General features: G+C 37.3%; 1 protein-coding gene across 11 annotated transcripts in view; it reads right to left on the bottom strand.

The window, feature by feature from the left end:
- FOCAD (focadhesin) overlaps positions 1–16,893 on the bottom strand; it is a 313,993-nt gene that overhangs the window by 85,478 nt on the left and 211,622 nt on the right. For all 11 annotated transcript variants that reach the window (XR_009519883.1, XM_060014801.1, XM_060014800.1 and 8 more), the window contains one exon: positions 12,818–12,939. Coding sequence is in view for 10 of the 11 variants with exons in the window: in XM_060014801.1 (XP_059870784.1) it covers positions 12,818–12,939 (122 nt within the window). In the remaining variant the exon portion in view is untranslated. The remainder of the gene's footprint in view (positions 1–12,817; positions 12,940–16,893) is intronic.

Below are 16,893 nucleotides of genomic sequence, written 5' to 3'. Positions count from 1 at the left end.
CTATACGCAAGGGACTCTGGAAGGATGTGAGGATTATAAATCGATCAGTAACTGCACAGAGTTCAGAAATGCGCAGGGAGAGTCAGAAACGTACACAAATAGATTATAAGGCAAAATTATGAAGCATCTATGGGAACAAAGAGATCAGTCTGTCTGCAATCTAGCACTCCTCATCCCACTGCTTCTTTTTAAAAAATTAGATACTCAAACTGTATGAAAAAGATACTCAGATCACGAAATGAACCTAAAAAAAAATTATAAAGTCAGATTTCTTGCTTTTCTGATCAAGTACTCACTCTATTGAGTAGGGTAGGGGAAGCCTTGTCAACATGTTAACAAAACTCCTTGAAGGAAGGGGCCTACCAATTCCTGCTTCTTCCCTTGTTAACCAGGAAGCTCTGGCGGCATTAATTAGTCCTTGACCTTGCTCTTTGTTTCCAAAATGTGGGGACTTCCCTTTAGCTTTTTCCTACCCTTTTCAAAAAATACATTAATTATCTTTAAGTTCCATTTTGAGACCTGGATTTCACAGAAAGGATACAAACACCACAACTGAAACTTTTATCTCTTACTTCAGAACCTCAAAATATTTTAAAATTTTGCTGCTACATAATCCATGGACATCATTGCACAACTGAGAATATCCACAGTCTCAGCAAACTGGCAAAAAGAGCACTGGATGTTCTTGGAAAGACAGCGATCTCAATTGGCTTCTTAAACTTGAGTTAAAAAAAGAAAGTAATATGAAAAAATGTAAAGGAACATGAGCAAATCAAATGCTGAGCTTGTAAGAACAAAGACTGTCATGCCAGGAAACCTAGTTACAAGGAGGCTATAAACCGAAGGTTAAAGCTAACCCTCTTGCTGCTGTTCAGACCACATCTGAAGGTGGGTGCAGGGAAGCAGACATGCTTGAGCCTAGACACCTGCCTGAACTCCCCAGGTTTTATGAGATTACACCTAGTCTTAGTGTTCTGTGGAGTTAGCTGTGACTAAATCTCTTTAAAAATGCACTTTCTCGCTCTTTCCCTTACAGAAGAGAGACTTAGAGAAACAGCTTAAACATAGTCATGCCCTTACTCTCCAGTTGTGTTACAGGCAGAAAAGACTTCCTTGACCATGTTTCACAAAAACACATTTTAGGATGTGTTCAGTCACCCCATAGAGGTTAATGTTGCTAGGCTGAAAAATATAATTTGCATTACTGAAGTATGAAAATCATGTATAATTTGCTATACTGGTGCGATGGCTTTGAAGGAAGCCCAAGGAACAAACTAATTCCAATCATGAAGTTTCAACCCTGTTATTCAACAGATGATAAAGCAGGGTTCTCAACCACTGTGCAGCGAGTTTTAATTAACACATGCAATACAGTTTTTCTAAGGCTAACTATGTATACCCTTGCAGTGAATAACAGGTGTCTAATGGACTGCTAAGGTGAGCAGCTTCTATGACTTAGGAAAGAGTAAGAGTCTCTATGTCTAAGAGGTAGTACTAAGTATAACGAAACATTACTGCACATGCCTAAAAAAGAGACTACGTTAGGGAAATACGCAAGTAGGGTAAAGGGGGAAAAGAAGGATAATAAGGCAAGAGTGGGGACAGGAGCAGGTCACAGGACTAAATAGGGCGGTCAGGGTATCTCGTTGAGAAGATGAAGCCTGAGTGAAAACTTGAAGGAAATGAAGAACTGGTGGGAACGTAAAATGGTTCAGCTGCTGTGGAAAACAGTTTGGTGGTTCCTCAAAAAGTTAAACATAGAATGACCAAATGACCTAGCAATTCCACTCCTAGGTATACACCAAACAGAACTGAAATGACATATTTAAACAAATACTGTACGTGAATGCTCAAGCAGCACTTTCACAGTAGTCGCCAGGCAGAAATAACCCAAATGTTCATGAATGAATAAATGGATAAACAAAATATGATAAATCCACAATGGAATATTATTTGCCCATAAAAAGGAATGAAGTACTAACGCATGCTACAATGTGGATGCACCTTGAAAACATTATGTGAAAGTCAAAGAAGCCAGATACGAAAGGTCACATGTTAAATGATTCCATTTATATTAAATGTCCAGAACAGGTAAATCCATAGAGAGAGAAAGCAAATTAGTGGTTTCCAGGGGTGGGGAGGAGGCAGGGAGAGGAAGAAGTGGGAGGGAATGTTTAATGCATACATGGTCTCATCTAAGGGTGATGAAAATGTTTCAGAACTAGACAGAGGGGAAGGTTGCACACTGTGAATGTACTAAATACCACTGGATTGTAGATTGTACACTTTAAGCTTTAAAATGGTTAGTTTGATGTTATGTGAATTTTACCTCAATTAAAAAAAACCCCACAAGGTAAGGCAAAGATCCCTAAAGTGAGCACATGGCTGACCTGTTTTAGGAACAGAAGGGAGGCCAGGGTAACTAGCACAGATAGAGTAAGCAAAGAGGAGAGTGTAAAAAGAGAAGGCTGGAGAATTAACAGGAGAAAGCAGGGCCTCCTAGGTCACTTCTCAGGACTTGCCTTTACTCTTACTAAAGGGGGAGCCATTATAAGGTTTTGAGAAAAATGACACAATCTAATCTACATCGTAAAAGGATCATGCTGACTGCTCTGTTGAGAACAGACTGTAGCGGGCAAAGGTCAAAAGAGAAATCTACTCAGAGGCTCCTGCAAAAATCCAGGTAAGAGACAATGGTGGCTCGAGTGGTAGCAGTAACACTGTAGAATAAAAGTTTTCGAGTATTTAGCTGTGTAATTTTTCCAGCCCACCCCAAATATTAAGTAAAATGCAAATATATAAAACAGGGAAGCAAAATTTGTGTAAATGAAGTAAGGGTGAAGGCTGAGGGCTTGGCGTTCAGCCCTCTTGATCATCTGAGTCTACTTTGTGGTGGTCTCTAGCACTTTTTAAAACACAGTTTTAACTAGAGGGACATAAAAGAGATCAGTGGTTGTCAGGAGATGGGGGAACGGGGGAGGAGCTGACTACAAAGGAGCATGGGGGGATTTTCGGGTGATAGAACTGTTCTCATCGTGACTGTGGTACTGATTAGACAAATGTGTTCATGTCTCAGAATTCATAGAACTATATACTAAAAGGCGAGAAACCTACTGTATGCATATAACTCAATAAAATTTAAAATACATAGTTTGAAAATGGCTACTTTTAGAACATACACTTCTCAAACATTCACCTCCCACCATCTAATACCCTCTGTATACTTCTTTGTCATCATCATTCAAAATCCACTCTTTCTCTTATCTTTCCTTTTCCTATCAATATTACCCCATCAATATTACAATCACCAGGTTTGAAATTTCTGATTTATCCTGGACTTCTCCCTTGCCCCCAACTCAACTGTCATCTCTACCTCTAAAATGTTTACTATGTTTGTCCCTACTTCCTCACTGGGTGAGTCCTAATTCCTGCCTTGATTACTGAGGCCACCTAACTGATCTCTTAACAGCCTAAAATCTTTCCTCCTTCTAATACATCCTGAATGGTGTTGCTACTATTACATTAACTCAGAACTTCTTTTCAAAAACCTTTGATGGTTCATTAAAGAATAAAGTCCAAATTCTTCTGTGCTGTGTCCAAAGTATCTTAGAATCAAATTAAGAAATACTTTATTGTAGGAGCCTCCCTAGCAGGTTCGATCCCTGGTCAGAGAACTAAGATCCCACATGCCACTCATAGCGGCAAAAAAAAGAAAAAAAAAAAGAAAGAATTTGTTGTTATGTGAGAACTCTGCTGCCCTGCTGGTTAAGATCCTCATCCAATTTCCCCACTTGATTTTCTGCTCCTCTCTTTCATTTAACCTGTATTCTGGTTGATTTGGGTTATAAACCAATTCCCAAGCCTGTCCTATATTCTACAAGACCTTTGCATTCACTGACTGCTTCTGCTGCTTTTAATGCCCAGTCTTCCTCTCACCTCTACTTTCTGAAATAATTTCTCCCATCCCTATGCTTGGAAATATACTATATGCCTCTCCCGTTATACTCAACAGATTCCATCTCAGACTATTCTTTCATGGACCTTAATCTCATACAATCCCAAGGGCAGAGATCATATCCTATTCATCCCGGAATCCCTCCCATGAAACCCACAACAGTATCTCGCACTTAAGTGTTCACTTAAATACCTGCTGAGTTTAACCAATTAAACGTACAGTGTTAGCTTTAAGGCAAAATCTTGTCATGTGAAAGCCACACTGTCATAAACAAGTAATCACAGAAAGTTATGATGTGTAAAATCACAATGTTAGAAAACGTTTTTTAGTAGGCACGGCTAAACACAAACACAAGTTGTTGAGAATACAGTTATTTGAAATTTTACAGAACATGTCCAAAATGTTCTGGCTGGGAAATGTTTCATTCCAGATTAAAAACACAGTGACTGACAAGGCGAAATTTTAAAGCGGGTATTATAAACTTTGTATTTTGAAATTTCCTAACGAAACTTTTTAATTTGTATCATACAAGTTCTAATGACATATACGTGAAATACTCGGTCAACAGAAATATCCTGCTTAGAAACACAATTCATAAATGTAGCGGGAATGTCAAAAGACAGAATGAAAAAGGAGATGTTGTTTCCTCACTGATGCATGTTTTTCTTGAAGGAACTACACGGCTACCTAATTAGATAATTTATGTTCAGAATATATTGCCCAGAAATTTGGTAATGTTTTCTACCTCTTGAGTGATCTTAACAAATACAATTATTCATTTATAAGAAAATACCCATTTTAACAGCACTTCAATAAATAATTTAAATCAAGTAAGACAAGCTTTGGTGAGGCTGTTTGACTGTAAAACTAGAATGGGATAAGGTAGAGCAGCACATAAAAATCAACAGGTAAAGTGTTTGTTATTGATTTTAAAACCGCAATCTCACAAAGTAAGTCATATTCATGTTAACCAGATGTATATATTATTATCAAAAGAATAAATGTATTTAACTTCAGTTGCTACGCGGACACACCAATACTGAGCCACTACATTTGGTCTGTGACATACACACACTTCTCCCACATTCCCAGAAGAAAAACCATTTGTACTTAGTGTTAGAGACCCCCAAAGCCACTCAATGTCCCACTGTTTATAAATAAGAAATCATAGGCTTCAGTTGTCTGTCAATAGTAATCTTGTTTGCACAGTATAAATTTTCTATTATTCCTGTCCCCTGACAAATAGTGACTGGGAGACAAGAAGGGAGGGCTTATAGAGGACACATTTTTAAAGTAAAATGACACTCATCACTTTGTAGGTGCTTTCTGGACATTTAAAACTCTCTCTCTCCTTCCATCCTCCCTCCGTCCCCCCCTTGTTCTCTCTCCAGCTTAGTCTATCTCTCTCTTCCCCTCTCCCCCCACTCCCCCTTCCCATGAGGATAACATTAGCTTGAAAGCTGACAATTCAATCACATCTCAAGCAACCATTTACTCTGTTATTTAATAGGAAGGGGGAAAACGCTGTTACCATAACAACTCACATCACATGGTAATTATGGAGTTTCTAAAATACAGCAAACAATACTTTTCACAGTGTTTTCTAAGGGGAATGTGTAATAAGCACAGATACCACTTCTCACAATTATTATTCAAAATTTTCATCTAATTGTTTCATATTGCATGAATGCTAACATACTCCATGTTTTTCATAAGAAATATGTTTTTAAATAAAGAAGGAACTGAAAGAAAAGGGCAAATGATGGGTTATATCACATGTACTTTTGGGTATCTAGGGAAAAAATGTAAAGAAGGCAGAAGAAAAAAATTAATTTATAAGGCAAAACAAAACAAATGATGATCAATTTCAAAAGAAAGAAAGAAGAAAAAAGATTTCATTCAGAGTAGTGCTGCCAATAAGCCTGATAAAGGCTTCTCTGACATAAAAATGAAAAAGAGCTCATTACCTAATGCTGAGGCATAAATATGGTTGGGTAGCAGCAGGATCAGGAAAATTTGCATGTGCCCAAAGATGGAGGAAATAATGAAGCAAGGCTGCCATTCTCATCCAGGGACAAATAAGTATCATCCAATTTAGGTGAGAGTATCATGTCAGAGTTAGAAGTGCCAAAGGAGGACAAGACAGTCAGCAACTTTCAGGGAAAGAAACTGTCATTCACCTTCAGCTTCCTCATCAACAGGAGCCAAGTTAGTCTCAGGATGAGAAGTAGTTATAAATCAGGGCAGAAGGGCTTCCCTGGTGGCGCAGTGGTTGAGAGTCCGCCTGCCGATGCAGGGGACACGGGTTCGTGCCCCCGTCCGGGAAGATCCCACATGCCACGGAGCGGCTGGGCCCGTGAGCCATGGCCGCTGAGCCTGCGCGTCCAGAGCCTGTGCTCCGCAACGGGAGAGGCCACAACAGTGAGAGGCCCGCGTACCGCAAAAAAAAAAAAAAAAATCAGGGCAGAAGAGGACAGTCACTTGAGCTTGGAGAAGCCCTAGTAGAGCTGAAATGACCCCTGGTTGTCCCCTGTTCAAAGGAGCAAAGAGAGAACGGGCACTTCAGTTTTAGAGAAATCTAAACAGGACAGTGATTATACAGAACTGCTCCTGGTAGGTCAGGTCAAACCCAAATCAGACTTAGATCTGTGATCCTTCCGAAAGTATAACGTGGGAGAGTTTCACTTTAAGAAAAGTCAATGAAAAACAAAAACAGTTTTTAGGAAGAAGGGGATATAATGCTTTCCAAAAGAATTCATCACAGATTAAATAGCTAGTTCTCCATGACACTGAAAATACTTGATTTAACTAACACAGTTATTGAGAAATATTGACAATTACATAAAGCAAAATACACTTCAAAATATGAAGAGCAGAGCACTGGGACATTCAAAACCAAGTTCTTTTATCCATCCATTCACGCACTCACCCATCTATAGTTGTATGCATTAGGGCCATAGAATATCCTATAGGTATATGTAACCTTTGGCAGAGAGGGGAGGCTAAACCATATAAATGAATAACAACACCAACAGTATATAATAGCTTGTTCAAATGACAATAACGTCACTTCTTAGTAAGACCTCAACAATTATTAGATTGACCATCAATTTAATAGCAACATTTCTGGAAAAAGGAAACGATCCCACTAAATGCACGTATAAAGTATAGGACACATCCAAGTTTCAATAGGATTAAAATCACTTACAAAGTGTCTACTCTGTGCCAGGAATACTAAGCACTGGAACAACACATGACCAAAACAAACTCCCTGATTTTATAAAATTTACACTTTAAAATAGGAGAGAGACACGCTAATTGTCATGTCCCCACTTCAGGATTAGTAGGGATAGATGGATAGATAAATACCTTCACGTATTAAATAAACTGTATTAAATAAACTGAATTCATAGTTACAAACATTCCTAAAGAAAACTCCAAGCCCAGAATTTTCACTAGAAAATTCTACTGCCCATTTTAGGAAAAATTATTTATTAGGATAGCATTATCCTGATAACACATCAGGCAAAGGTATTACAAGGAAACTATAGAACCATACCCTTCCTAGGTGCAAAGATGCAAAAATCCTTAACAAAATATTATTAGCAAATCAAATTCAGCAATAAATAAATAGAATACTTCATTATAATCAAGTGAGTTTATCCTAGGAATGCAGATTTGGTTCACATTAGAAAATCAATCAAAATAATTCATCATATGGGGCTTCCCTGGTGACTCAGTGGTTGAGAGTCTGCCTGCCGATGCAGGGGACACGGGTTCATGCCCCAGTCCAGGAAGATCCCACATGCCGCGGCAGGCTGGGCCCGTGAGCCATGGCCACTGAACCTGCGTGTCTGGAGCCTGTGCTCCGCAATGGGAGGGGCCACAACAGTGAGAGGCCTGCATACCACAAAAATAATAGTAATAAAATAATTCATCATATCAACAAACCAAAAAGGTATACAATCATTTCAATAAATGTAGGGAAAAAATATTTGACAAAATTAAACATCTATTTGTAATAAACACCCTTAGCAATTTAGGAATAAAAGGAAACTTCATCAACCTAACACAGGATATCTACAAAATCTCTACACTAAAATAAACTAAATATAACATCATATTTAATATTAAGACACTGAATGCTTCCCCCCAAGACTGTTAACAAGATAAGAATTTCTGCTCTCACCACTGCTATTCAACCACACCAAAGGGTCCTACACAGTGCAATCAGGCAAGAAAAAGAAATCAAAGGCATACAGATCCAAGAGAAAAACAGTATGACAATCTATATTCATAGGCAACATTACAATAAAAAACAAAAAGAATCTACAAAAAAGCTACAAGAAAATATAAGTGGGTTTAGTAAGGCCATAAAAAAGTATCAATAACATGTTTATATTCTAGCAATGAGCAGTTGGAAATTAAGACAAACCAAAAAACAGTCTAATCCTACTAGCATAAAAATACTTAAGGATATGCAATACTTATTAAATTTAACAAAATATGTGCAAGATTTGTAGTAAGAAAACAATAAAACATGATCTAAGATAATAGAGAAATATACCTTGTGTATAGGTTGAAAACTTAATATTATTAAGATGTCAATTCTCTCCCAAATTGATCTACAAATTCAATTTGCATTTCTACCAAAACTACAGCAGGCTTTTTTTGTAGCTTCTTAAAGCTGATTTAAAATTTATGTGGAGGGCTTCCCTGGTGGCACAGTGGTTAAGAATCTGCCTGCCAATGCAGGGGACACGTGTTCGAGCCCTGGTCTGGGAAGATCCCACATGCCATGGAACAACTAACCCCATGCACCACAACTACTGAGCCTGTGCTCCACAACTACTGAAGCCCATGTGCCTAGAGCCCATGCTCTGTAACAAGAGAAGCCACTGCCATGAGAAGCCCACACACCGCAACGAAGAGTAGCCCCCGATCGCCGCAACTAAGGAAAGCCCGTGCGCAGCAATGAAGACCCAACACAGCCATAAATAAATAAATAAATAAATAAAATTTATGTGGAAAAGCAAAGGGCTTAAGACAGCCAAATTTAAACCAAAATTGGAAGATTCATATTACTTGATTTCAAGACTTATTATAAAGCAACAGTAGTGAAACTGTGTGGTTTTGATGAAAGTCTACACACTTAGAACAATGAAACAAAATTAAGTACAGAAATAGACCCATACATATATGGGCAAATGATTTTTTTTTTTTTTTTTTTTTGTGGTACGCGGGCCTCTCACTATTGTGGCCTCTCCCATTGCGGAGCACAGGCTCCGGACGCACAGGCTCAGCGGCCATGGCTCACGGGCCTAGCCGCTCTGCGGCATGTGGGATCTTCCTGGACCTGGGCACGAACCCGTGTCCCCTGCATCGGCAGGCAGACTCTCAACCACTGTGCCACCAGGGAAGCCCGACAAATGATTTTTTGACAAAGGTGCCTAGGTGAAGAAAGGATGGTATACTCAACAAGTATAACTCATACCTTATGAAAAATTAACTCAAATAATCATAGGCTAAAATGTAAATCTTAAACCATAAAGCTTCTTCTACAAGAAAACTCAGGCGATCCATCAAGAGATTAATGGATAAACTATATATGATATATTCATACAATGGAATATTATTCAGCTATAAAAAGGAATGAACTACTGATACATACTATATAGTACATATAAATCTTGAAAACATTATACTAAGTTAAAAAACCCATACCAAAAAACCCACATATTGCATGATCTCATTTATATAAAATGTCTAAAACTGGCAAAACTACACAGAAAGAAAGTGGATTCGTGGTTGCTGAAGGCTGGGATGTGAGGAAAATGGAGAGTGACTGCTAATGGGTACAGAGTTTCTTTTCATTATGATGAAAATATTCTAAAATTGACTGCGGTGATGGCTATGCAACTCTGTGCATATACTAAAACCACTGACTTGCACACATTAAATGAGTGAATTTTACGGTACATAAATTATACCTCATTTTTTTTTAATTAAAAAAAAAGAGAACACGGGGGGAAAAAAAGCAGAAAAACTTTGAGACTTGGGGTAGGACAAAAAGCAAGAACCATAAAAAAACTTGAGAAATTCTTCAAAACTAAAGATCTTCTCTTCAAAAGACAAATGAAATGTTACAGAGTAGGTAAAAACATGTGCAAAACACATTTCTAATTTAAAAAACATCCAGAATATATAAAGAACTCTCATTTGAAAACAAAAAAACTGGATTAAAAATGGGCAAAAGAACAGAACACTCTATGGAAGAAAAAATATGAATGGTGAATAAATACATGAAAAGATGTTCAACATCAGCAGTCATTAAAAAAAAACACGAATTAAAAACCACAAAAGGGAAACCACTAACCACTATGAGAACTGCTAAATTTAAAAAGCTGACCATATTGAGCACTGGCAAGGAAGGCAGAGCAACCAGAACTCCCTTATATTGCCGGTGGGCACTCAAAATGGGACAGTCACTAGAAAAACAGTCGGGTAGTTTCTTATATTCACTCACCAAAAGACCTAGCAATCCCATTCTTAGGTAGTTATTTACTCAAAAGAAATGAAAACAGATGTCCACACATACACCTGTATGATAATGTTTATAGCCGCTTTAGTCATAATCTGGAAAAAGTAGAAACAACCCAAAGGTCCATCAATGGGTAAATTAATACACAGATTGAAATAATGACGACAGGCTTTTTAAAAACAAAAAGACTCAGAACAGAGCAGTGATGGGAACCAAAGCAAAGTCTGAAGAAACTTCAGCTGGAAAAATACCAAAGGAACTGCTACAAAAGAAACACTAGAAGAAAGGAGGAGAGTTAGGAAATACTAGAGTCATCCTGGAAAAAACCAAAGGTATTTTAAAATTGTTCTCTGATTACCCTGGGATGGTACAAGGTAGTTCAAGAACTGGGTAATCATACTTCCTGGGTTCAATTTCCAGGCTCCTCTACTTACCTGTGTCATGCACATTAACAGTACCAACCTCATAGTGTGAATATAGAGATTAAATGAATTAATATATGCATGGCAAATTTTGAAGCATCTGAGCTGGTTATTAGCTATTATTATTGCAATTGTTATACCTATTAACTAGCTCTTAAAACTCTTATTATTTGTTGTCAGATAGTCTGAGAAACTGCATGGCTCATTCTCTATCTCTTTTTTTAAAAAATGGATTATAGTAAGCAGAAAATGAATCCAAACAAAATCCTACCATAGATTTGGCAGAATTCTGTCTAATGTGTCTTCCAATTGACTCCTAAAATTATGATCTTTTCTCATCTCTTGAAATTTTCTAGGCATTCTAAAATACAAGCAACAAGTATCATAACCCAAATATTTTCTCTGTTCACATCTAAGGTACACCTCATAAGTTCTGATTCCATTTTCTGAATTTATTAGGTGTCTTCTGCTACCTCCACATTAACACTTTTTTTGTTTCTTTTCTGATGGTAGTTTTAAAGTTAGGCTTCCATTAATACTTAACAATTTGGTTACCCACGTTAAGTCCACAGCTTTAAAACCCAAAAAGGTACCAAATCTCTCTCTTCTCCATACCAACAAATAATATGCTAGGGAGAACAAATCTAGAAATTACCTATGCTTTTTCCTCTTTTATGAAATTAAACCTCTCTTCCCAGAGAAACACTGCTCTCCCCAGATCTTTCTTCCCTCCTTAGTTAAATAAAGACACTGTGTTAGACAAAAAAGGTTCTGAACCAAGTATTTACATAATTTCAATTCTAACTAAATATATAAAACTAATATGGGTGGCTAGGATAGAGGTGGGTCTATAAAATCTGGCTATGCTGGGACTTCCCTGGCAGTCCAGTGGTTAAGACTCTGCACTTCCACTGTAGCGAGCACGGCTTCAATCCCTGGTCAGGGAACTAAGATCCCTCATGCCATGCATGTGCACGGCCAAAAAACAAATAAACAAAAAACCTGGCTATGCTAATTGGTGGCAATTGGTATGACACAGAATATAATCAAATCAAATTAGTGATGCCAAGATTTATAAATTATGTCTCAAAATAAGATTTAATACAAACATACTGTAGCAGCACTATTTTTACCTCATATCCTTTAAAATTTTTACAATTTATATATTTTCATTTATAATTTGTATATAACTTATGTTTAAATTATGTAAAATAAACCTCTTTGCTGTGATATTTTGTTTTGTTATTCATTCATACATTTTAATTTATATATAACTGAATGAGTAACTGTCATAAAATTTTAAAAAACAACAAAAAAACAAATTTCCCAAGTGCTTTACAACTTCCCTCTTCCCTCTCGTATTGCTACCATCTGCAACGATCAGATTTCAAGCAAAAAATAACATAACTTTATTTTAAAAGGGTAGTCTAAAAGAAAAATTAAATAAACACTAAAACCATAGGTTGTTTGTTTTTTTTTCCCCTAAACTCTATTATTTACTGTTAATTCCCAAAATATAAACACTGGTGCTGTACATACTTTCAAAGGATCACAATTAAGAAAGAGGCAAAATTACTTCTTTAAATAATAAATTGGTATTTATTCTGAAATACGGAAGTTAAATACTGATGAAATAAACCAAATTCCAAGATACTACTCCTTAATAGGCTGAACAGTGGGGAAGCATGCCAGTTTCTTTGAGAAATATCTCAAAATATTTTAGTATTCAGTTGGCTCCACTATTCTGGTTGTCTCTAAAAGCCACTTAAATTAATTATGATAAAGAGAAAAATAATTCCCAAACACACACTAAATCTCATGGGCATAAAGTGAAGGAGGGAAACCGCAAAACATATATAAGCAAGAAGAACCTGTTACAGAGCATGGGAAGGCACCTACCTCATGCACTAGAGCGAGTGAAGTCTGCTTGAAACTTCTCCCTCTATTGGCCATCAGTCTATTCAATGGTTTGCCATCTTTACTCTGATACATTGAAATATCATAACAAAATAGCATACCACCTTAAAAAAAAAAAAAACATTGCTTATGGCAAAACTCATTAATTAGGGCCTCAGTAATCCATATTCAATCAATCTGTATAGAGAGATTTAGAAATTAAAAGAATATGCTAAACAAATTATGATTTTTAACTGTGAATAAAAAATAGAGCTATAAGAAGTTACCATATTGAAACGATCACTTACTGACAAGCCTTATTCATTTGTAAATAAATGAGAAAATTTCAAATCATGTCTTATTTTAAATTTTGTGAACTGTTACTTCTAGAAATTCTATTAAGCTTTTCTTTAAAAACAAATTTCAATGAAAGAGAAATGCTTGTGCATGTCAGTCTTTGTGAACTCCTGAATAATATGGGTTCCTTTAGTTTCTACCCATAAGTGGACTAGTTTTCCTTCATACCTGCACTCACATACATTCACTCTCCCTTTTTTCCTCCCTTTTCTAACATACTTTGGGGGGATTTTTGCAACTATGTTCATGGAAGAGACTGGCCTTTACTATTCTCTTCTATTTGGTGTCAAGATTATGCTGATCTCAATCAAGAGTGTTCTCTTCTTTTTTTTTTTTCTCAGTTGAAGTTTATAAAGACCACTGTTATTTCTCCCTTAAGTTTTTTGAGGACTTCACCAAGGAAGCCATCTGCACCTAGGTTTTCTTTGTGGGAAGGTTGCTACAGATTCAATTTCTTTAATACATATCAAACTATTCATATAGTCTATTTCTCCTTCTGTCAGTTTTGCAAAGTTTTATATTTTGACAAATTTCTACATCTCATCTAAACTGTGAAATTCATTGGCTAAAAGTTCTTCAAAATATTCTTTAATGTTTTGAATGCTGTAGGGCCTGAAGTGATGTCTCCTTTGTTGTTCCTGATACAGGTGATCTATATTTCTCTATTTTTTTGTCCAGCCTTACAACAGCTTTATCAATTTTCTTAAACTTTTTTTTAAAACTAGCAGCGTTTTTTATTTATTAATTTTTAATTTTTATTTATTTTTGGCTGCGTTGGGTCTTTGTTGCTGTGCGTGGGCTTTCTCTTGTTGTGGTGAGTGGGGGCTACTCTTCGTCGTGGTGCACGGGCTTCTCATTTCAGTGGCTTCTCTTATTGTGGAGCAAGGACTCTAGGAGCAAAGCCTTCAGTACTTGCAGCACGCGGGCTCAGTAGTTGTGGCACGTGGGCTCTAGGGCCCGTGGGCTTCAGTACTTGTGGCACACAGGCTCAGCAGTCATGGCTCGCAGGCTCTAGAGCGCAGGCTCAGTAGTTGTGGTGCACGGGCTTAGTTGCTCCGTGGCGTGTGGGGTCTTCCCAGACCAGGGATGGAACCTGTGTCCCCTGCACTGACAGGCAGATTCTTAACCACTTCAACACCAGAGAAGTCCTCATTAAACTTTTCAAAGAATCACCTTTGGCTTTGCTTATTTTCTTTATTTCCTGTGTTTCCTATTGCACTGATTTTTAATCCTACCTTTATTATTCCTTCCTTTATCATTTCTTTAAGTTTAATTTGCTGTTCTTCTCCAAGTTTCTTGAAATAGAAGCTTTTTAAAGTATAATTGTTTTCCTTTCTTCTTTTTTCAGTATATGCATTAAGGGTACAAATTTCCTACTAACACTGTTGTTGTTGTTTTTTTTTTACAGGTAAAGCAGATAATTTTTAATGAAATGGAAATTATAAGACTTCAAAAGATTTTTTTTTCCCACTACCACCACCCCCGACTCTCACTTTCCCTCCTTGGTGTCCATATGTTTGTTCTCTACTTCTGTCTCTATTTCTGCCTTGCAAACTGGTTCATCTGTGCCATTTTTCTAGATTCCACATATATGCGTTAATATACGATATTTGTTTTTCTCTTTCTTACTTCACTCTGTATGACAGTCTCTAGGTCCATCCATGTCTATACAAATGACCCAATTTCATTCCTTTTTATGGCTGAGTAATATTCCATTGTATATACGTACCACATCTTCTTTATCCATTCGTCTGTCGATGGACATTTAGGTTGCTTCCATGACCTGGCTATTGTAAACAGTGCTGCAATGAACATTGGGGTGTATGTATCTTTTTGAATTATGGTTTTCTCTGGGTGTATGCCCAGTAGTGGGATTGCTAGGTCATACGGTAATTCTATTTTTAAGGGGGTTTTTTTGGTGTTTTTTTTTTTTTTTTTTTTTTTTGCAGTACGCGGGGCTCTCACTGTTGTGGCCTCTCCCATTGCGGAGCACAGGCTCTGGACGCGCAGGCTCAGCGGCCATGGCTCACGGGCCTAGCTGCTCCGCAGCATGTGGGATCTTCCTGGACCGGGGCACGAACCCGTGTCCCCTGCATCGGCAAGCAGACTCTCAACCACTGCACCACCAGGGAAGCCCCCTCCAGTTCCATTTTTTCCCCTCAAGATTGCTTTGGCTTTTCGGGGTCTTTTGTGTCTCCATACAAATTTTAAGATTTTTTTGTTCTAGTTCTGTAAAAAAATGCCATTAGTAATTTGATGGGGATTGCGTTGAATCTGTAGATTGCTTTGGGTAGTAGAGTCATTTTCACAATATTGATTCTTCCAATCCAAGAACATGGTATATTTCTCCATTTGTTTGTGTCATCTTTGATTTCTTTCAGCTGTGTCTTATAGTTTTCTGAGTACAGGTTTTTTACCTCCTTCAGTAGGTTTATTCCTACATATTTTATTCTTTTTGTTGTAATGGTCAATGGGATTGTTTCCTTAATTTCTCTTTCTAATCTTTCGCTGTTAGTGTGTAGGAATGCTAGAGATTTCTGTTCATTAATTTTGTATCCTGCAACTTTACTGAATTCATTGATTAGTTCTAGTAGTTTTCTGGTGGCATCCTTAGGATTATCTATGTACAGTACATGTCATCTGCAAACAGTGACAGTTTTACTACTTCTTTTCCAATTTGTATTCCTGTTATTTCTTTTTCTTCTCTGATTGCCGTGGCTAGGACTTCCAAAACTATGTTGAACAATAGTGACAAGAGTGGACATCCTTGTTGTGTTCCTAATCTTAGAGGAAATGTTTTCAGTTTTTCACCATTGAGAATGATGTTTGCTGTGGGTTTGCTGTATATGTCCTTTATTATGTTCAGGTAGGTTCCCTCTATGCCCACTTTCTGGAGAGCTTTTATCACCTATTAACACGATTTTAGCTGCATCCCACAAGTTGTAATTTGGCATATTTTCATTATCATTCAGTTCAAAATATTTTCTGATTTCCATTTTGATTTTTTTCTTTGATCCATGGATGATTTATAAGTGTACTGTTCAATTTCCAGGCGAGTGGAGAAATTCCAGTTATCTTTTTGTTATTTAGTTTAGCTTAATCCCATTGTTATCAGAGGACAGACTCAATGACTTCAATATTTTGAAATTTGTTGAAATGTATGGTCTGCTATATGACCATTTTGATAAGTTTCCAATGTACAGTTAAAGAGCATACAAATTCTATCACTATAAGATACAATGTTCCACATGTCACTTTAAAGTAAAGTTTGTTCATAGTATTATTCATATATTTTGTGAACCTGATTTTTTTGTCTGCTTGTTCATCATACCATTGAAAAAGCTGTTTAAGAGTTTTCCGCTATTGTGGATTTGTCTATTTAGTTAGTTCTGCTAATTTTTTTTGGGGGGTGGGGTGCGGTTCATGGGCCTCTCACTGTCGTGGCCTCTCCCATTGTGGAGCACAGGCTCTGGACGCGCAGGCTCAGTGGGATCTTCCCGGACCGGGGCACAAACCCGTGTCCCCTGCATCAGCAGGCGGACTCTCAACCACTGCGCCACCAGGGAAGCCCAGTTCTGCTAATTTTTGTCATATAGTTTGAAACTCTGTTATTTTGGCACATTGATTAGAATTGTGGTACTTTTCTAATGGACTGACTTCTTTATCTCCATGAAATATTCCCTTCATTTCCAGCTTCTTCCTTTTTCATATGTCTAGCACTT

This window comes from Delphinus delphis, chromosome 6 (assembly GCF_949987515.2).
Source record: "Delphinus delphis chromosome 6, mDelDel1.2, whole genome shotgun sequence".
Lineage (NCBI taxonomy): Eukaryota > Metazoa > Chordata > Mammalia > Artiodactyla > Delphinidae > Delphinus > Delphinus delphis.
Note: the sequence above shows the minus strand (reverse complement) of the source record. Positions and strands in the feature narration are given on the sequence as shown.